The sequence below is a fragment of the Acartia tonsa genome, chromosome 6 (genome assembly GCF_053477335.1).
Source record: "Acartia tonsa isolate MP-2025a chromosome 6, ASM5347733v1, whole genome shotgun sequence".
In the NCBI taxonomy this organism is placed as follows: Eukaryota; Metazoa; Arthropoda; class Copepoda; order Calanoida; family Acartiidae; genus Acartia; species Acartia tonsa.
The window spans coordinates 12653051-12674812 of record NC_137265.1 but is presented as its reverse complement, the minus strand read 5'-3'; the positions used below and the strand labels follow the sequence as shown (position 1 = coordinate 12674812).

Here is a 21762-nt window from a genome sequence, read left to right as displayed (position 1 = left end):
CTAAAAATATAAAAAAATGTGTAATTTTATTTTATTTCTAATTATTTTTTATCTCATTTTTAATTATATTTTATTAATGATCGTTAAATAAGTCGATTAATTAATGTATTAATTTAATAAAAATAATAAAACAAAATAATGTAAAAAAAAGGATTGCGGCATTACGCCGACAGGCTTTTAGTAAAATTGAATAAAATAAAGCATATAAAATTATTTTTAAGATGAATAGAATAAAAAATTATACTGTATAAAAATTGTATTGTTTAACAATTATTAAATCTTTAAAAAAACATAAATCAGAAACATAAAAAAATCGTTCAGTGAAGAAAAAGTAAAATATTTTATTCTGTATATACATAAAGCCGTAATTCGAGTAGAGAAAAAGGGAAAGGGGCAAAGTAACAAATGAAGAAAGGGAAGCATACCCTTTCAATACGCCGTGACGGTAATTCAAAATAAAAGTCACCGAGAGACGAAGATGCCGTGTCGGTACATAAGTCGACTTTGTGTTGGGCGTGTTAGTACAAATTTGCAGAGCGATAACTGCCGTGCCGGTACAGATTTTCAAAGTGTAAACCGCTGTGCCGGTACCCTAGTCCACTCTTAATTGACCGTGCCGGTACAAAGTTACAAAGATCATTCTGCCGTGCCGGTACAAAAAGTAAATTAATCCCGTGAGCTGCTCGGTGCGGAATGGGCGCTTCTACGGTACTGTACAAAAACCTCCTTCAGTAGACCCAAAACCTCTATCCTGGTAGGCCACATCAATTTGTTCGCAAAAATAGTGAAAAAATGCGTTATTTACGCATAATTAATTGCGTAAAAATAACCAAATGTGATAATTGTATTTAGTTATTAACAATTCAACATTTTTATGCCGTGTTAATGTTTATTAGTAAAGTTAATAATTTTGCAGCCGGCATTTTGAACTTTAATTGAACAACGCGCTTCCTATATGGCTACTTCGTAGGCCCACAGCTAGAGGTGGCCAGGTAGAATTTTTAGGGCCAAATTTATTAATTGATATATTTAGAGGCGTAGCTTCTCTCTATATATCATATGAGGTGTTTAGAAGTATATTTAGATTTATTATATAGTGTTTTTTTCAGTTTGTATCTTAACATAAATGTTTTTCTTGGCCACCACTGTATTCTATGTTCTTATAAGTACAAATCCTTCCCTTTCTGCACCTCCCCCCCCTCAATTAGGATTTAACCTTTTATTTAGGGAGGTGGGTAATGCTTTAAGTGTGTGTGTGAGAGTGTATTTTATAGAGCGCACACACACACACACTACAAAGCACTAAAGGAGAGGGGGGGGGGGTATGCTGTGTGACGTAACAATTCTTGAATTTCGTCATATTGCGTTTTTATTATGTTTGTAAATAGAAAGGTTGCGCCATGTATATTGTATAAATTTAAAAATTTTAGTAGCGAAGCTACTCTACAATTCACTTTGTACGTCCGTCATTTCTCAAAGTTATTGAGAAAGTGTGATTTTTTCGGCTGCTAGATAGACTGCTGATTTTTATTTGGTTAATAAACACTTACCTTAATATAATACCTAGAGGAATCATGATTGGTCATGCTACAAAATACACATATACGTGTAATAAGGTTTATCTTACTATTACCACTACTTTCGCTACTTATAGATTTTGTCATCCTTGTTCTTATTGTTGGTGTTAATATATGAAAAGAAAATTACGTAGTTTTTAGGCGTGGGGGGGGGGGGGCGCAGGGTTGCAACCATCTCGTAATCAATACGCATATTACACTTAGAATCAACCTTTTCATAACATATTTTTGCTTTAACCGCTTTTTATATTTCTAATACCAGCGGCTACCGACTAGAACCGGCTGAAAACGTCTGCAAAGAGTATGATGTGTAGATAGGACCTGTGACGGATTTTCCCTGAAAATATCCAAAAATGGCACAACGGCTTAGCTGACAGCCGTTTTTTTCTTTAACTTTTTGTTTGAATTTGAGAAAATAAACTTACCAAGGATTACTCATGCCAATTAAGTTTTTCAAGATGCAATTCGAATTCTAAGGGCCATTTGCGTATTGATTACAAGATGGTTGCATTACCCCCCCTTCACCCCAAATAGCATAGAAATAGATTTTTAAATAAAAAAAATTGGATCATGTTACTTGTAGGTTAAGCGCTTAACCTACATGTAACGTTACATGTTTAACTTTGCTTAACCTAATAAATGTTTAGCTAACGAATTCATCTCAATTGTTTCTAATTATAATTATATTAGTATCTCTATAGGGAATGAAGGGGGGATATTGCTTAACCTACAAGTAACATGTGGAAGCGCTTAACCTAGAAGTAACATGATCCAAAAAATCTACCTGCGCCCCTATCACCAAGCGCAGCGAAGCGACAGTAAAATAGCTTAAAATCATTCTTAGAACTTAGCCTAAGTGTACTTTGTCCGTTTGTCCATCCTTAATTTTTTGGTGATTCGCTAATTATTGATAGTGTCATACTTGTAAAATGATAAATTGAAACACTGGTACTGTTTCGAAAATTTTAATGACCGTAAAATCTTACTGTTAAATTGTCTAATGGATTTATTTTACTATTGAAACCTCGTTATAAGTATAAGAAGAATACATCTACCTACATATATTTTTTCAGACAAAATGTCTTCACAAGACGAAGAACAAGAGAAAAAGCAAATGATTAAATTAATCGGTGACCTTGTCACTTCAAGTGACAAGAAAATCGACGATAAAAAGTTAAAAACTGTGAAGAAACGTTGTAAGAACAGTGATAATGCACTGGCAACAGTAAATGCTGAATTATTTAGCCAGTTAAAGAAAAATAATTCTGATATAAGGCTGCTTTGTCTGGCAGTTTTTGACGAGCTTTTTACAAGATCACATCTCTTTAGAAATTTAACTATTGAAAAATTTGAAGAGCTGACTATTCTCTGCACAGGTTAGATGAACTTCTAGTAGCGCAGCTACTCTACTATTGGAATATGTTTGTCCGCCTTGATATGGTCTTAATAAGGTGTTATGTAATGTATACCGGACCTTTAAAAATACCCATTAAAGTGCTAAAAATGGACAATGACTGTTAATATGAGACTAAAGAAATATATATTTGGCTTTCACAAAATCATTTTAATAAGATTAACCTAACCTAAATTCAAATTTTCCTTCAAGTTATTGTTATCTTGTTATTAAACTTACATTATGGTAATTTTTTCCCAGTTTTTAATTCTAAGATAACGTTTAACTATTTATTTAAGGTGTTGACAGCTTGAAACCATTGCCCCTGCCAAAACAATCAGCCAAACAGCTGCAGAGCAAATCAATACAAACATTTAAATCCTGGATTGATTCTTACATGGAAGGTATTTTGTAATATGTTTCGTATAAAGAAGGGCTCCTACTTTTATTATTTCGGCTTAGATTATAGGTATTTAAAAACGAAGAAAAACTGTTTTGGCAGCCTCTATTTTAAGCTTCTTTTCTTTCGATTTTGTTTAATCCTTTTCTAAAAGTAATAGGATGTATAACTGTCTGTCTGTGTGTACGAAGGACCTCTTTTAATCGCTGGACCTGTATGGTTTTCATTTGCAGTGAAGCTTCTCAAGGTTTATAACTAAGGGTTCCTCCACACTCCTAAGCGAAATAATCCCTAGAGAAAAATACACTACCCTCCTATAAATATTCTTAATATAACTAAAGTGCCCCTAGAGGCTTCTAGGGGTGTAGCTGCTAGAATATATTTTTTTCTCTCAAATTGTATGTATATATAAGAGCACTTATTTTTTACATCTAAATTGTGAAAAATAAGTTTTTATTTAATCATTGTGCTTCATATCATTATGTATCTAAAGTTTTAAAACAAGTGTCCAGATCATTTCTTAATGTGGATTTTCTATAAATAATGGTAATCAAAATTATACATTAGCTAAATATCAATTTACCAAGGATGATAACATACTTGAAGAATCGACTATAGAGATAATTCGGTTATATCTTACCTTTACCTTGTTGTTCTTGGAATCATAATTGCATTAAACAGATGTTAAAAGGTTAAAAATCAACATTTTCAAATTATCTTTCTGGGAACTATTATAGAATTGATATGATTTCTAAATCGTGCCTAAATGTTACATGAATCATCATTCATCATGCTATATTTGAAATTTATAGGATAATCTATAGCTATAGTTACGGACGTTCAACCCTAGTTATATTAAATCTTTGCTGAATAAAAGGCCTATAATTACCTATTTTTTTTATAGGATATCCAAAACTGAAAATAGTTTACGAAGCTTTGAAGCGACGGGTGAACTTTAGTTCCGCCACTCTGTTGAATGACGTGGATGAAATGAGACGGGAGGCAGAGAGGGAGAGAGAAGCTACGCTCTGGAGGGGTAGGGTTCTACAGGTTGATAAAGAAGTTACAGACAATCAGGTACGTTAAAAAGATTTTAAGTTTACTTTTGACCCTTGTTTAAGATCATCCACTGATTTTTGTGAAGATTCCCATGATCACTGAGTATACAATATACATTTTTTGTCCTTAGGATTTCTGTGTACAAATGTTTTTTTGTACTCGTCTACTATTAAAGTTTGACTTCTAATTTTTTTGTGGTGATACCTATTACTGTCTATCATAAATTCTTAAACTCAATATGTCCATGTGTTATTCTATAATACCACAAAATATAGGTATTTAATTTATGTGGTTAATGTGTAAATTCTTTGGGTAGGTAGCTTTGTTGAATTGGCGTCAAAAAATGCACCAATAAATTTCCTGAATGAATAAGCCTATATTTTGTGTCCTTTTAGTTTTTTTTTGCGTATTTTATTTTAGGTACACCCTTAAGCTCCGCAACGAATGCGCGTTTTAATCCTTGTTTATATTTATTTAATTATTTTAAAAGTAATAAATGATTATTCTATATAAATTCTTATTTTAACAGGATGCAATGGATCAATGCATACAAGAATCCCGTAACTGTATAGAACTATGGCAGACAGGCGGGCAACCAGGCTTGGAGGATGTCAGAACTGCCAACCTATGTGACCAATATAACCTACTGTACAAACGGCACATACCTCTGTGTAAAACATGGACGGTTACGCTCAGTAAGGCGGGCAGACATACAAACCATGAACTTTTCAGGTAAATTTCACATTACAGATCCGAATTCGCCAGTTTTCTAACGTATCTTGAGGGAAGTGAGAGGGGGAGGCCGTCCCTCCCCTTTACATTATAGTTTTCAAAAGATAAAATAAAGTAATTAGATGTGGATGGGAAATTTTTTTTAGGGACTATTTCTCTTAAGATTCTTAATTAGTCACAGAATAGTGTTACTTTTAAGGACTATTCTTATTAACTTCTGGAATGAATAAAAACTTATGTTATCTAATTTTCGTACTTGGTACCGTTTCTCAATACCATGCTAGAAATATTTATTATTATCTAATCATACTTTGAACTAATTTAGAAAATGTGTAGAGATGAAGAGAAGTTTGGATGCAATATTTGAGGAGATTATAAAGCTTGGCATTGATTTTGAAAAGCTTAACTCATCCAGATCTGTTGTTGAAGATGTGCCTAAACGAAAAGTAAGTATTTTTGTTTTAAAGATATTTATATTTCATCTAAAGTAAACTATTAGAACTTATACATAAAAAGCCTGTTTAGCACTGATACTTTCACACCCTTTTTTTAATTAAGTTGAAAATATAGGTAGGATTGTTGTTGTAGTTTTTTATGCTTAACTCTTGCAGGGAGTCCTAACCTGTAAGACACGAGATGCGGAGTCTTTATTTTCAGAGCGGCTCCGGCTCCGTGGGTATAAAAAAATATCCCGAAAAAAAGATTTTTTATACCTTGATTGAACTAAATGTTTACATTTTATAATTTGGAAAGCCTTTTAAGTGTTTCAAGTCTATTTTTCTCAAAAATTGAACTTCTAAAACCTTCAAAAAAAAGAAAAGACTTGGAAAAATTAAATTAACTAATAGAGCTAACTGTGACGTACAGATCCTGTAGAAAAGATTTAAAAATATCATCTTTGTTTTAGAAAGGAGAAGAATTATTTTCTGACCCAACAACACTGGCAGCAAATGTTAAAAAGTACAACAAACTTTCTGAATTCCCTGCTAAATCAGACTTTCTCGCAGATTCGAACCCTATACCCTCAACTAGCAAAGACTTCAGATCATCTATTGAATCAAATATCTCGTTACCATCAACAAGTAAATCTTCATTGCAAAGCAAAGAAATTAAAAGTGAAATGAATGAAAATGTGAAGAATATAAAGCTTGAGAATGTTCCTGTTATTAAACTTTCAGGTATTTGTAATTTCTCTTTAGTATAAAACTAATAATGGATATTTCACATGGAAAAAATATTCTTTAAGAATCTAAAAATTGTGTCGGTCGTGGTTTTAAACGAAAGGAATTAAATCCTATTCTCAAAAGTTTTTGTTTTTTTGTATGTTTCCAAAGATCTCGTAAACTACTAGACTGTTTCACATAATTTTTGGGGAGTCTACTAATGGTCAAGGAAGGTTTTAGAGGCTATACCATTTCCCAACCATCACATCTTGGGACATTTTTTATAACATTTTACTTTTGATAGAACTGGTAAGCGAGTACACAGTGGAACGAGACATGGACCTGGAGACTGTTTGGTTGAATGGAGAGCGGCCACAGGACGCAGGAATAAAACCTTCTGCACCAACTATCAAAAGGGTTATCACTCTAAGGTAAGTTGTATTTTTTTTGTTGGGAAGGGGGGGGGGGTGTTTAATTTTATTAGCAACGCTACTGTATAATTCACTTTGTCCGTCAGTGAGTCTGACACGCTATGGGAGAATTGTTATTTTCTCTGCTGACAGCTTAAACTAACATACTTCAAAATATTCAAACCTTATTTTTCTTGCTTTTCTTTGAGGTTTTGAATATTCTCTCTCTTTCTTTTCTTCGATCTGACAACTGAAAGTGAACATCTTAAACTCACTGTTTTTTAATTTCATGATTTTATTGTGCTTCGCTACTTATGGATTTTGTCTAACACTAAAGGTAGATTCCCTTTAGAAATATAATACAGCATGACCCTCGAAAAAGTATTTTTAAGCATCTGCAGCCCTTATTTCTCAATGAATTATGAAAAAATGCATATGTCCTTGTTCTCCATAGTATTCCACATAAGTAGATATAAAAATATTTTTTTTACCTCCATTAACACCGGAGATTTTTAGAGCTAAAGTTTTGAAAAAGTGACTGAGAAAAAGAATTTTTTTTTGTTTCTCTTATTTTTTGGATGGTTATATTATGTTTTTCTGGCAACTGAATAATGAGACACAAAGAAAAACAAGTTAACTATTTATTTCTTTTTTATTCCACCAAAAAATATAAATTTTTAATGGCAAAAAATACTACTGAATGAATTGATTATTTGCAAATTTTAGGTTATTTATTAACCCTTATTTGAGAAAAGGATTAATTATGACAGTTGCTCCGCCTACTTTTCTGACATCTCAATAATTTAATAGGGGGTTAATTAAGCTTTTTAGACAAAAAAAATCATTATGTTTTAATTTTATTTTCTTCATAACTTTTTTGTTATTAAAGTTAGGATTGTGAAACAAAAACAATTTTCCTGCTATATTCATAAAGATTTATTTGGTTTTTTAATCTTAAAAAATTTTGCCTAATAAGTAAGTTTTTCAAAATATCATTAAACTAAAAAGACTCAAAAAATATGTGTAAAAAAATGCTTTTTACTCAAAAACTAAATTTTTTATTTCATTTTTTTATAAAGTTTCTGCTAGTAACAAAAATAAAAGGATTTCTACCTTAATTTTGCTAAAAAAGTCGTTTCATGTTAAAAGTTACTTTTTCCTCAGTCACTTTTTCAAAACTTTAGCTCTAAAAATCTCCAGTGTTAATGGAGGTAAAAAAAATATTTTTATATCTACTTATGTGGAATACTATGGAGAACAAGGACATATGCATTTTTTTATAATTCATTGAGAAATAAGGGCTGCAGATGCTTAAAAATACTTTTTCGAGGGTCATGCTGTATTATTTTCCTATATTTTTATTTATTCATCCTTTATTTTTTTAGTGATGAATTTGAGCCTGTGACCCGAAGCTGTCGTTACCCCCTTGAAAATGGAACTCTGTGCCCCCGCAGGGACAGGGTAAAATGTCCCTTCCACGGACTCATCATTAACAGAGATGATCAGGGAAATCCTGTAAACGCCTTATTGGAAGCAAATAAGACTGAACAACCTTCTGAACTTGCGAACCAAAAGGAAACACCTTCACTAAATCCACCAACGGCATCTCCAGCAAAAAAGAAAAAAATCAGACAATCGCGGAAATTATTAAGCGAAGCAAAAGCCCAGGACACTTCCCGTGCCCGGCTGGAAAAGCGTGTCTTCAACAAGGCTGCCGTCAAGCGGGTGGCTCGAACCCTTGACGCTCAAGACAAAAAACGGGCCAAATCTATGTTCTCAGAACAGTTTAATTATTCTATGTGACACTTTTATACCTTCTTGTTATTCTTTCCCAATCTGTGATAAAAATTTACATAGTTTTGAACTAACCACTAAAAGTGACAAAATTTTATATTCTATTAAGTGAATTAAATGAGCATAGCTATATAAAATATTTATGAGAGATTTAAAATTCTATAACTACATGATAGATAGTTTCTCATAAGTGCAAATTTCAGATAAATGTTCAGGCTCTCCTGTGCTTAGAATATCGTTACCCTTGATCCTACTCGCTCTCTTTGGGTGTGATCATGATTATCACAGATAAGGTAAACAAAAAATTTACGCTTACAGGCAAAGTGTTTAAAAATTCTATCTAACAGAGAGTACCATCCCATTCCCTACCCTCTCCCCCGCCCCCCCCCCCCCAAAAAAAAAAAAACATGTAATATAAATGATAGTGGACAAATTAATGCCACGTTTCGCGGTCGTAGCGGTCATGCGTCATATTGTAAGGGTGACGCAAATTTCAGATATCAGTTTTCGCTGTTTGATTTACTATTTTTCTTAGTAAGATAAAAGCATTGCTTTTAAGATTATTTAATTCGTCACCCTGCCAACCTGAAAGTGGGGAAGAGAATAAGGGATGGGGTAGAACTGGTTATCATAATGTTTTATTTTCTTGACTTTAAGTTAAACTCTATCATATAATTACATATATATACGATAAATCACAAATTGTTCCTGTAGATTGACAAATAGTCAGACATTTTAAAATAGATTGATAGGTACTTAAATTGACCTACGAAATAAAATAATATTGTGTGAATTAAAGTGATCTTTTATGGATTTTTGAAGAAAAGTAATGTAGTTTTTATTTTTTCCTCAAATTAAAAATGATTTAAATGCTTTTTCGTCATTTAATGGCCCCTAGGACTTCTAAGACAATGGTCTTCAAAACCTTGTCTGTATACCCATTACACATTATTAAGGAGCAGGTTTAACTATCATATGAAGAAGTTTTTTTTTGTCTGAAGCTTAGGATTTCATTAACTAGGTACTGAACCGATTGAATTCTCCAATTAGGGAAGCTTTACTAAGGTCCCGAGATTTTTGTACTATTTTTTCCTTAAAAACAGAACCCCTAGGCGCAAAGGGCACAATGCTGGTCTCAATAAAAAGTTTTACTATCAGGACGAGGTAGAGGTTCAACCACGAACGAAGAAGTCCATATCAGATCCAGACTTCTACTCCAACATAAGCAAAGGATTCTCCGAGGCCCTGGTCACTGGCAAGTTCTGCGATGTCAAGATCATCTGTCAGGTACGTGTCAGGCCAGGGTGCAGGACGGGTGAATAGGGGAATAGTGAAAAATATGTCAAATATGGGTGGGACATAGCCATAGCACTGTAGATTAAACTAAAAAATATTGTATTAGTTAGTGTTACTGGCTTTGTAACTTGAAGGGGACATTGATTTTTAAGTTTTAAATAGGGTAATTCAAATTAGAAGTGTCCAAACTTTTCCGCCATTATTTTTCATCTACATCTTTTTGTTTGTTTGTGATTGATAGATTAGAAAAACACACAAGCTTAGTTTCATACTTTTTCCATTATCAGTACACCTAAAAAATAGGTATTTTATTTAGGATTCAAACCTATGGGCGCACCGGGTTGTGTTGGGGACAGTGTCCCCCTTTCTCAGAAATCTTCTCATGGAGATGGAGAGAAGGGGTGATGATGTGATCACTATATTTCTACCAAGAATCAAGGTGGGTTTTCAATCATGAGCATGGCTTTGTCCTTTTAATAAAAAAAGGGGGGGGGGGATTATGAAGGGTTATTAATATAATATCTTCTATTATGGAGGGCATTTAAAGGAAGTATGCAGCAAATACACCGCTCTAACTGCTGAAAGACTGCCACTAGAAACATTAAAAATAATGGCTGATTGAACTTTGTGTCAACTGTTAATTTAAGGAACCCTAACCTATCTTTAGCCAATTGACTTGTAATAAACATATTGAATAGATATCTACTAAATATTTTTAAACAATAATTTTACTTATTCTAGGGTTACCACATGAAGTTAGTGTTGGATTATATTTACAGTGGAGCTATGTACCTTTGTGGAGCTCACATGCAGTACGTAATACAGGTAGATACCTTTACTTAATTATATTTGCAGTGAAGCTATATGTACCTCTGTGGAGCTCACATGCAGTACGTAATTCAGTTAGATACCTTTACTTTATTATATTTACAGCGGAGCTATGTACCTTTGTGGAGCTCACTTGCAGTACGTAATTCAGGTAGATACCTTTACTTTATTATATTTACAGTGGAGCTATGTACCTTTGTGAAGCTCATATGCAGTACGTAATTCAGGTAGATACCTTTACTTTATTATATCTACAGTGGAGCTATGTACCTTTGTGGAGCTCACTTGCAGTACGTGATTCAGGTAGATACCTTAACTTTATTATATTTGCAGTGGAGCTATGTTCCTTTGTGGAGCTCACTTGAAGTACGTAATTCAGGTAGATACCTTTACTTTAATATAATTGCAGTGGAGCTATGTACCTCTGTGGAGCTCACATGCAGTACGTAATTCAGGTAGATACCTTTACTTTATTATATTTACAAGGGAGCTATGTACCTCTGTGGAGCTCATATACAGTACGTATTTCAGGTAGATACCTTTACTTTATTATATTTACAGTGGAGCTATGTACCTCTGTGGAGATCATATACAGTACGTAATTCAGGTAGATACCTTTACTTTATTATATTTACAGTGGAGCTATGTAGTATGTACCTTTGTGGAGCTCACATGCAGTACGTAATCCAGGTAGATACCTTTACTTAAAATTGTGTTTTTAGTAATTTTCTTACTTAGTATATAACAGCGTTAAATTAAGGTGATGGAGGTTCTAAATCTGAAGTGTGGTGTTTCTGTAAATAAAATGGTACAAAGCACATCGGCTGACCAAGAATGGATTGAGGTAAACCTTTCAATATAAGAATCAATCTAAAAACTGAAAACAGTATTCTTAAATTTTTCTCTTTGATATAACTACAAGATGAGGAGCTTCAATATTTATTTACAAAACAAAAATTGTCAAATCTTTGTTAATAATCGAAATAAAATACAGTTTAAGTTTTGTTTATCTTAACTCCCTCTTTAAAAAATGTTAACTATTAACATCAAAACCGTCCATAACCTATAGTTGTTATTTTAACTAAAGTTAGATATCCAGTAATGTACAGTAGTACCTAAGATTTTTTGTCTAAATCTTAAGATCTCTGAAAAAAGAGGTCATAATTAGTAGCAATTTTTAGAAAAATTTTAAAAATGTCTTGGGGTGGTATTAGGCTCTTTGCTTGACCTCCCTCCCCTAGAGGCTACTAGGCAAAGCAACGAGTTAATAATAAAACATTTTGATGAAGGTTGAACACAGCACAGTGAAAATCCAGTCCAACTTCACAGCGCCACAAAAATACGGGAAATTGTCAGGAAAAAAATCCGGTGTGAGAAAAAGTTCCACAGACACGCCAACACATTCTAGAAAAGTGGAGGAGAAAAGAAAATCTGAAGAAAAAGTTTCCCCTCGCGATGAGGAGGAAGCTAAGTTAGCTGATAAGGTAAACTGTCTTGTTTTGTATTTAGAATATATGCCCAGAAGTAGCATAGCTTTGAACATACAATTCATTGCTGGGAGGAAGAGGATAATGGACTGGAAATTACAATAATAAGTTCTGTTACTCGTTTACTGATGTTTTAATATTAGGTCATCATTGGGTTGTTCAAAACAAATGATGTTTAAATTTTTCAACGAGTAAACATAAGCTACAGATTGAATATCTAAATATTCATCAATGAGATTTACAACCATTTTCTTATCCCTTAAGATCCCTGGGTACTTATTAATAAGCAGGGTTGGCATTAAAAAAACCACTTGGTTTATCCAAGTGGTTTAAACAAAAAAAAACAAGTTGGGGATGGTTTTATAAAAAGTATTTATACAAAGGCCTATCTTTCCAGTTATATCTTTTTATAATGTAAATAAAACGGTAAATAAGTGTCAAAAACCTAAATACCTGATATAAAATTCTTTTAATAGTTTAAATCTTGTACTTTGGTGATTATATCTAATAAATAAAGGTACTAAGAAAGAGAGGTATTCAGGCTCCACCAATAAAAATATCCCGGGAGAACTCGGCAGACCTGCTATTGGGTAGAAACTGTACACATTTTGGTATGAAAGGCCTCATTTTTTTAATTTCTTCCCAATAAAAAAGTCGGCTATAAACGGTCGAATTTCTTAATTAAAACCCATAGATCAATTCGTTTCAATAGTTTTCAAATTTAGTGAGAGATTGATGCTAGTGACACTACTCCTTAATTTTTAATAGATTTTTTTAAAAAAATAGGGAAACAACTAAATAATAAAAAACGAGTCTACTCCATTTCCATTTTTTATAAGTGCAATTTTAATTTTGAAATTAATTGTCACAATTCCAAGTTTTTAGAGGATTCGCTAAAGAGGTGGATGAAAGTAACCCTAATATGAAAGATTGAAAAAATATGGCATATGATACTTGATTGTTTTTTTTCTTTTGTAGGTTTATATATTGTATAAACTGATATCTTATAATATGAAAAAAAAACTACAAGCCGATATAAACACTTCCTGAAAATTGAGCATTAATTATTATTTTATATGTTGACGAGATCTTAAAAGACATACCATGCTCAACCCTATTTAATTTTCTTAAAATATCTTCTTTTAATTAAAGAATCTGGTTAGCGTACACTTATTCAAATATTACATATCAGTTCTTAATTAACAAATATTCGATTCCTTTTTTTTAAAGATAATGTTGAAATCTAAAATAATTTTCTCATATGCAGTGTAAAAAATAAATGTACAATATTATTTGTAATGGTTATAAATACTTTAATTACTAAAGAAATCTATTAAACTAGTTTTGGTTCTGAATAAACGTGCGGCGTTTAAAACTTTTTAATGATTTTTAAAACTGTTTAAGTTTCTACCTTACCTGTTTTTTTTATTCTTTTTTAACAAAAAGATTTTAGCTGATTCTAATAAGGTTTCAACTGTTACAATTTCTTTATAAAGAAACCATCTAATAGTTCCTTTTTCATAATGACCAAGTTCTTTACTATACATTAGTCGTCTTCTCTCATATTTCTATTATCTAATAGCATACAACAACAGACACAGTGAAATAGAGACATACAGATATAAAATATACAGATAATTAACTTTATACTAAATTAGAATACTATAATTTGGATAGGTATTATTAAAACAAACAATAAAACTGGTTTAAACCAAAAAAAAAACGGTTTAAACAAAAAAAACAAAGTGGTTTGTTCTTTTTTAAAAACCTGGTTTTTCACCAACCCTGTTAATAAGATCAGTTGAAATTGTTTTATAAAAAAGCTAAAGTTATGTAAGCTTTCTAGGACTTTTCTAATTCCGGCCCTTTTTATTTAGGTAGTTAACATAATTTTAATATTTTTAGTCTCCAAACTATGAAACTCCTGCAACAGTGGATAGCAACGAGTCTACAACCATATCAACTCCCACGGAAACAGAAATTGAATCTTCCCCCAACATTCCTCTTGCCTCTGTTGCCAATGACACTCCTACTGATACGAATGAAATGAACGTTGATACTACTAATGATCCAGATCCAAAAGATGGAAATAAGAGCTTAGAAAACACACCGGAAAAAGCTGTCAACAATGAAAACGATAATGTAGAAACGGCAGACAATGAAGTTAACAGAAATGATACACAGGAGAATAATGAAAAATCTTCCGATGATAAAGTTGTTGAAAATGCGGGAAATGAAACAACAGAGGATATTATTGATATTCCTGCTGTTGCCGATGGATCTTCCGACGAAGAGGCTGATTTTGAAAAGGTAGAATTATTTAAAATAATCAAGTCGGTTTTTTGCAGGCATCCCTTATTTTTGTTTTATGCCTAATATTATGATATGGCTGACCTGTTCTTTTTTGGTTTTAATAATATGAGTATGGTAAGGACGGTTTTATGCCATTTTTTGAGTTAAAGCGTTGCGAATAACAGGATAAACAAAATTTTGTAACAATGTTTACTTTTACAGGAAAAAGATGAAAAGGAAACAGAAAAGCAAGGAGAACAGAACGCCAACGCGGGGGAGCCCAATGACGACCATGGCGCAGTTGATGATAATGACGGACTTAGCGATGATGATGAACCCATTTTTGTTGAGATTGACGAACATTTTGCTGTCGATTCTCTTACATCTAGTCAAGCTGAACTTAATGATGGACGCAAACACAAGTAGGATATATAATTTTTCAGATTGGCTTCCAAACCGATTGATATCCGCTGGATTACAACCGGTTCTCAGCATTACTTAAAAATCATGTATAGCATCTTATTTTCCACGAATATTAAATTAAAATCACAAAGTTAAAACCTACCTACCAGTTTTGATAACTGGATTTAATCTTATAACTTTTCATTTTAATATACGCGGAAAGGTGTCTATAATAAACGGCTGTTCCAATCGTTACACAATTTTTAGCGATGCTTAATAACGATTAAAGGAAGGTTTTAGGCTAATGGTCATGAGGGTTCGACACGAAAGGTGTGTTAGGGGGTGAGGGGGTGACTTTTACACCATTTGTAGAACCAAGCTCCCTGGATACTACGGACGAAGATTTTAAGTTATTTGTGTGGATTATAGAATCGTCACCCAGATTTCAAACCTGATGATTATTTAGGTGTGCATTGTGTGGTAGAATGTTCAGATTTTATTTAAACCTTCGAGTTCATCTAACTGGGCATCTTGGTGTAAAGGTAAGAAATAATAGTGCATATTCTCAATAACTACATTTAATTTTTAAAAGCGAAGCTTTTCTATAATTAGGGTCGGTCCGTCCGTCCGTAACGGATAGCTTTTTTCGTTAATTTAGGCATGTTAGAATTGTCCTATCGATTTCAAATTTTGTATGGTGATTCCTTTAGTAGTTAGGTACGATTTAGAAAGCATAGCAACTCTATAATCTTTACCAAAATGTCCGTACGTCCATTTTAAACATGTTGATTTTTTACTTTTTTAACAACAAATTTTTATGTGATATAATCATCCGATTGATCTGATTTTTGGTATATTGATTCTTGGGACAACAAAGTATAATGTAACAAGCGAAGCAACTCTATAATCAAGTCCTAAAAATGAGTGTATTTCCATAAACATTATCCTGAATCAAGCAGTTTTGCAACAAATTTACTTTCAATTTTGCTTTGACTCTTATACATTTATATTATGATTATTCAGTTCTGACACTATACAAGTGTTAATGTCCGTTTGTCCTACCGTTTCATTGCTTCGCTTTTATGGATGTTATCATCCTTGTTTATTGTCTGTTCATATTACACAAAACTTAAAAGTAATGTATTATGCTACAAATTGATAATATTAGACTTAGTATTTATAGTAAGCCTCATACGTTTAAAAATAATTTAGAATATCTAATTGTGTGTATATATTTCTGTAACAAAAAATCTCTTTAACTAACGAAAATTTGTTTTTTAAACAAAAAAAGTCAAGGATTTTGTTGATTATCCCCCCCCCCCCCCCATGTACGCCCTTCTTACCCCTAGTAGACTTTCAGGGCAAATACATATTATTTAGAAGAAAATCAATAACAGAGACACACTTCCAATTACACATTTTATTTTAGGTGACCCTAAGTCGTTGTCACGCGTGCAAGCGCAACTTTAAGAACCAGACCGAGCTTGACCTGCACATGAAGGCGCACAGCTACGCGCGTCATCTCGGCAAATATCGGCTGGCGCGTAAAGCGGCTGAGGATGCTAAATCAGCGGCGGCTGCGACAGCTGCCATAACCGATGCTAAAATTATCACTACAGTCGGCACAAGGGATAAGAAGATTTTAAGAAAATATACCAAAAATAGTCGGGGCAGCAATGCTCTGCTGACCCGCAATAAAAAATCCGCCAACAAGGACGAAGTTGTGAAAGACAAGGAAACAACCAAGCAGCAAAAGATAAAATCGGTGCCAAAGTTAACGTTATCCATACCAAGAACGCCGCCGTTGAATAATGGCGGCGATGTAAAAACCCCTACGGCGGCTAAACATGCTGGCGGCGGTAAAAATGGACCTACAAGTGGCCAACAATTCTCATGTGAAATCTGTGATAAAAGTTTTATTGTTCGAAGTCTGTATCGACGCCACATGAAACACAAGCACGGCGTCGAGCCTCAGATAGAGGAGAGAGACGAGACAACCCCCTCCGCCTTTGTTGCCAGAAAAATACTAAAGAACAAGAAGCGGCACTCCATAGCATCCATACCCGCGGCGGGCAGCGTTAGCGCGGCAACCACTCCCTCTTACACCTCAATGCCGTCGCCATCTGCGGCCTTTTCAGCGGCGGCTGGCAAGCGGGAGAATCCGTACAGCCGCCAGTACAGTACTCCCACTTCTTCAAGGCATAGTTCTCATTTGTTTTGTTTTTTTAAAGTTTTTTTTAGTCCATTGTCTCATTCCTTAGGATCCTTGTTTAAAAACACAAATGAAACCAAAATGACTATTCAGGAAACGAGAACACTCATCCGCCTCAGAATCCTCAGATTTTCCTTCATCGCCTTTGCTACCCGCTGTTGCTAAACGGCGGAAAGTTTTGCTCGACACGTCTGCGTCAGCGGCTGCTGATCTCACGGAAAAATCTGCGCCTCCTCGCGGCGGAGGCGCCGGTTCCAGCAACCTGAAGTGCTCCGACTGTGACAGAATGTTTGTTGCCCAGACAATTCTGGAGAGACATCAGTATACTGCCAAACACGGAGGTAATATTATATAAGAATTACCCTCCCAAAAAGTCTAAAAACACGATGAGAAGTTATAATGTAAAAAATAACCATATAGGTTCAGCGGTTAGCGATTTCCTTTTGTATAGGTATACACTATACAGATAGACATCCTATTCTAAATCTCTGTATTTTGTAAACCCCTGAATTCTATTTTTGAAAAGTCATATTTTTAATTGTTTTTAGTTTATGGAACTTCAAGCGACTCCGGACCTGGTTCTCCCTCCATTCAACATGTCACTGAAAGGTATGGTTCAATTTTAGTCAGGGATAGGGCATCTGGAGGAATAACTATTGTGCTACATACTTTATTGCCAGGGCTTACTTATTGTACTAACTTACATGAACTGTAAACTGGCGGAAAAGTTGGAAACAAAACTAGATTTTTTCATTGTTAATGTCGTACCCACAGTTTTATAAATATTATAACGCCCTTGGCTTTAATACGTGGGGGCTTTTATTGGGTTGTACAAACCTTCAGTGTCCAAACGTCTTCATAAATCATTTTATCCTTAAAGGCCCACAGCTGGTTGTATTATTACTTCAAGATACTTTTTTAACTTTATTTTCTATTTTTTCATGCTACAGGAAATACAGCAGGTAGGGTTTGGAAATTATTGTCAAGTTTAAAGTTTTTGTTTAGTACCTATCGTAGCTTTTTAAAAATGAATCTTTATGATCTAAAGGGGACGGACTATCCACGAACAAGAGCAAGTGATATTTTAACCGTAGTATATTCACCAAAAAACATTTAGAATCACTAGGTACTGGAAGGTGCTTAGAATCACTTATTTTTGTTCTTGGATAGTCCCCCTTTGATATTTGACTTTCTAATTAATGATAATTTCTACTTAATTCATAGACAAACAATAGTTTAGATACATAAGCATGCATGCAGAAGGGGGGTGTCGAAACACCCCCTAAAATTAAAATTAGCAAAGCCTGCCAGGGGGTAGTCAGGGCTGTGCAAAACCCGGGTTTTTTAAAAAATACCCCGGGGTCATGGAAAATAGGGGTTTTACCCGGGTTTTAGGGGTTTCTTGGGGTATTTTGGGTTTTTATAGTTTTTATACTGTGAAAGCTTAAATAATATATTATATATTGATATGTAATAGACGATTCTTTCTATGGCGCAGCGAGTTTCATAGTATTTTCACAGTAGCTTTTCTCTTATTTCTACCCCCCTGCGGGGCAATCATTACCCCTTAACTAACGTAACCTAAAATAACCTATTAATAGCTACTATAAAAATACAAAGAAAACCACTGTGCCATGAAACCAATTAGGTCCATTCTTTTAATATTTAGAAACAGGCTAGGACATAAGAAAGATGAAAAGTTTGCTGCTATTTACAGGAAAAACAGAAAAAATGCAAAAATCTAAAGATCCTAAAACTGTATGTGCTTTTCTTGCTGGTATATCTCTTCCTGAGCCCGTGACAATGGCAAAATCAAGCACTGCAGTCTATTTCTTTGTTAAATACATGCAAGGGGTCAATGAAAAACATATTTTTTTTATATAAACAATGAAAAATAAACTTATTTTTGAAACAATTTTACTTTTTTTTAATAAAACCCCAAAAACCCAATACCCCTTGGGTTTTTTAAGGTTGGGTTAAAGGCCAAAAAACCCGGGTGGGTTTTGGGGTGGGTTTTTTATCTGCCAACCCTGGGTAGGGTAGTTTTTTCTTTGTTTATAACTATAGGGCCGGTTAGGTTAAATAATATTGTGTAATAGCTCTGCGGGGTTAGGGCTACTCAAAGGAAAAATAATTTCTCCCCCTCCCCTTAATTTTTAAGAAGGAGGGTTAGGGGATTATGCTTAAGAGGCACTTTGAATGAAATCACCGAAAATACTTATACAATGACATTAATATGTTGTTATTATTTTAGGCAAGTGGATTGTCACCTGTGTGGGCAGGTTTTCTTGCGGGTCAAGGATCTTGTCAAGCACAGGGAGAAGGTCTGTACAGCCTGGCTTAATCCTGGCACATAGTTCCATCATACCTGACTGTGCAGTACAGAAGGGAAGGTCTGTACAGCCTGGCTTAATCCTGGCACATAGTTCCATTATACCTGACAGTGCGGCACTGAATGGAAGGTCTGTACAGCCTGGCTTAATCCTGGCACATAGTTCCATCATACCTGACTGTGCAGCACTGGAGGGAAGGTCTGTACAGCCTGGCTTAATCCTGGCACATAGTTCCATTATACCTGACTGTGCGGCACTTGATGGAAGGTCTGTACAGCCTGGCTTAATCCTGGCACATAGTTCCATTATACCTGACTGTGCAGTACAAAAGGGAAGGTCTGTACAGCCTGGCTTAATCCTGGCACATAGTTCCATCATACCTGACTGTGCAGCACTGGAGGGAAGGTCTGTACAGCTTGGCTTAATCCTGGCACATAGTTTCATCATACCTGACTGTGCGGCACTGGAGGGAAGGTCTGTACAGCCTGGCTTAATCCTGGCACATAGTTCCATCATACCTGACTGTGCGGCACTCGAGGGAAGGTCTGTACAGCTTGGCTTAATCCTGGCACATAGTTTCATCATACCTGACTGTGCGGCACTGGAGGGAAGGTCTGTACAGTCTGGCTTAATCCTGGCACATAGTTCCATCATACCTGACTGCGGCACTGGAGGGAAGGTCTGTACAGCTTGGCTTAATCCTGGCACATATTTCAATCATACCTGACTGTGCAGCACTGGAGGGAAGGTTTGTACAGGTTGGCTTAATCCTGGCACATAGTTCCATCATACCTGACTGTGCGGCACTGGAGGGAAGCTTGGCTTAATCCTGGCACTTCACTACCTTGCCTAATCATATAAAATTAAATTGATCTACAAACCTTTTTTATTCCCTTCCCGACATTTACCAGCTACAAGTGCTCAGGCAGAATATTACACATAGGAATTGGATGGATTATTAATTTATCATCCATTGTTCTATCCTTGTATCCCTTGTTTATCCAGCAGTAAAATTGTATTATAACATTCTGATTAAAGAAAGTTTTGACTGGTTTGATTCTTCCTAAATTTTTATCTTATACTTCCCACTTACAGAGTTACAGTTATAAAATGGATTGGCGGATTTATTTCAAAATTTATATTCTCAGTTCACAATACCCATTACTACTTGTATAAACTTCAACACTACACCAGTAAAATTCGCAGTTAATATCGCTGATACTTCGTAAGACCCGCCATTCTCTTTTCAGTGTATCTATCCCCTCCCATTTAATGTTTAACTTTTTATTTTTAATTTCCATAAAAATTATAAAATCAATTATTGTTTATTAAAACCTTTCTATATGATATGTAATATTATTTATGTATTTTAAACATGAGGATTAAAATCAATTTTATAATAATAAATTTGGGAAGCTGGTATTGGTCAATAAAAGATAAAATTATTTTCCTTTCAATTGTTACAACATCATTTTTCTTTATATAAAGACCTATTTAATGCATTTTAAAGTTTCATTATGAAAATGTAGGTATCCTTTTTAAGTTACTGGTAATATGAAATTACCTTTCATTGATCTATGCCAGTACTTCTCTAATTTTTAAAATCAGGGTAAAATATTTTCAAGTACTGCTTAGAAACCGATTAATATCCACTGAATGATAGATGGTTCTCAGTCATACTGAAAAATCATTTATTGCATCATATTAAAGACAATTTCCCACAAATATATTGAAATAAAAATCATAATAGTTATTTCTCGCTTCGTATTATAAACGGCTTTCTGCGGATATAGAATGTACAATTATAAGATTAAAACTAGTTTTTTAGCCCCGAGGTGACGAAGGCACCAACTAAAAAAACTGGTTTTAATCTTATGATTGTACATTTTTATATTCGTAGAAAGCTGAATATACTACGATGATAGACATAGTTTTTTCGTATGGATGAGAACCGGTTCCTATCCACCGGATTCGAATGAATACGAGAAAGTCATTACTATTTTCCTCGGGACTAGAAGACCTGTTTTAATCTAATAATTTTTAATTTTAATATCCTCGGAAAGCTGTCTATAATACGATGCGATAAATAAATAATCTAACTTACTGCCTACAAACTTAAACAATATACATTATACATATTGCATTTGATTTTCATATTTTTTAATAAAAAAAATATAAAAGGGAAAAGATATTTGCAGAATTTGCGTAATTACTGATCAATTTCCAAGATTGCGCTAGATTTCTGTAAATCAACCTCCCCATTAAAAATAAATAAAATACTTGATGAATTATAATATGAATTTATTTGTATTTTGTTATAGTTAAATTAAACGTGCCAACGTACTGTATCTATGTATCTAATAAATATGTTTAGATAATCGTTA

The 21762-nt window shown here is 34.0% G+C and overlaps 2 protein-coding genes and 1 long non-coding RNA gene across 3 annotated transcripts; all 3 read left to right on the top strand.

The window, feature by feature from the left end:
- Positions 1 to 2642: 2642 nt before the first annotated feature.
- On the top strand, positions 2643 to 8728 carry LOC145321883 (UV-stimulated scaffold protein A-like). The gene is made up of 8 exons (XM_080163527.1): positions 2643 to 2953; positions 3270 to 3374; positions 4275 to 4447; positions 4959 to 5161; positions 5487 to 5607; positions 6069 to 6339; positions 6629 to 6755; positions 8120 to 8728. Exons 1-8 carry the CDS (start codon positions 2656 to 2658, stop codon positions 8535 to 8537), a joined length of 1716 nt encoding a protein of 571 aa, XP_080019653.1. The 5' UTR covers positions 2643 to 2655; the 3' UTR covers positions 8538 to 8728.
- On the top strand, positions 8675 to 20136 carry LOC145321882 (uncharacterized). Its single transcript, XM_080163526.1, has 13 exons — positions 8675 to 8821; positions 9687 to 9815; positions 10141 to 10263; positions 10566 to 10649; positions 11413 to 11496; positions 11942 to 12136; positions 14045 to 14449; positions 14654 to 14853; positions 15300 to 15375; positions 16263 to 17032; positions 17139 to 17386; positions 17594 to 17654; positions 19300 to 20136. The coding sequence occupies exons 1-13, from the start codon at positions 8804 to 8806 to the stop codon at positions 19400 to 19402; spliced, it is 2496 nt and encodes an 831-aa protein (XP_080019652.1). The 5' UTR covers positions 8675 to 8803; the 3' UTR covers positions 19403 to 20136.
- LOC145321884 (uncharacterized) lies at positions 20126 to 21756 on the top strand. The gene is made up of 2 exons (XR_013880439.1): positions 20126 to 20797; positions 20987 to 21756. It is a non-coding gene; the product is annotated as an uncharacterized LOC145321884 (long non-coding RNA).
- The last annotated feature ends 6 nt before the right edge of the window (positions 21757 to 21762 follow it).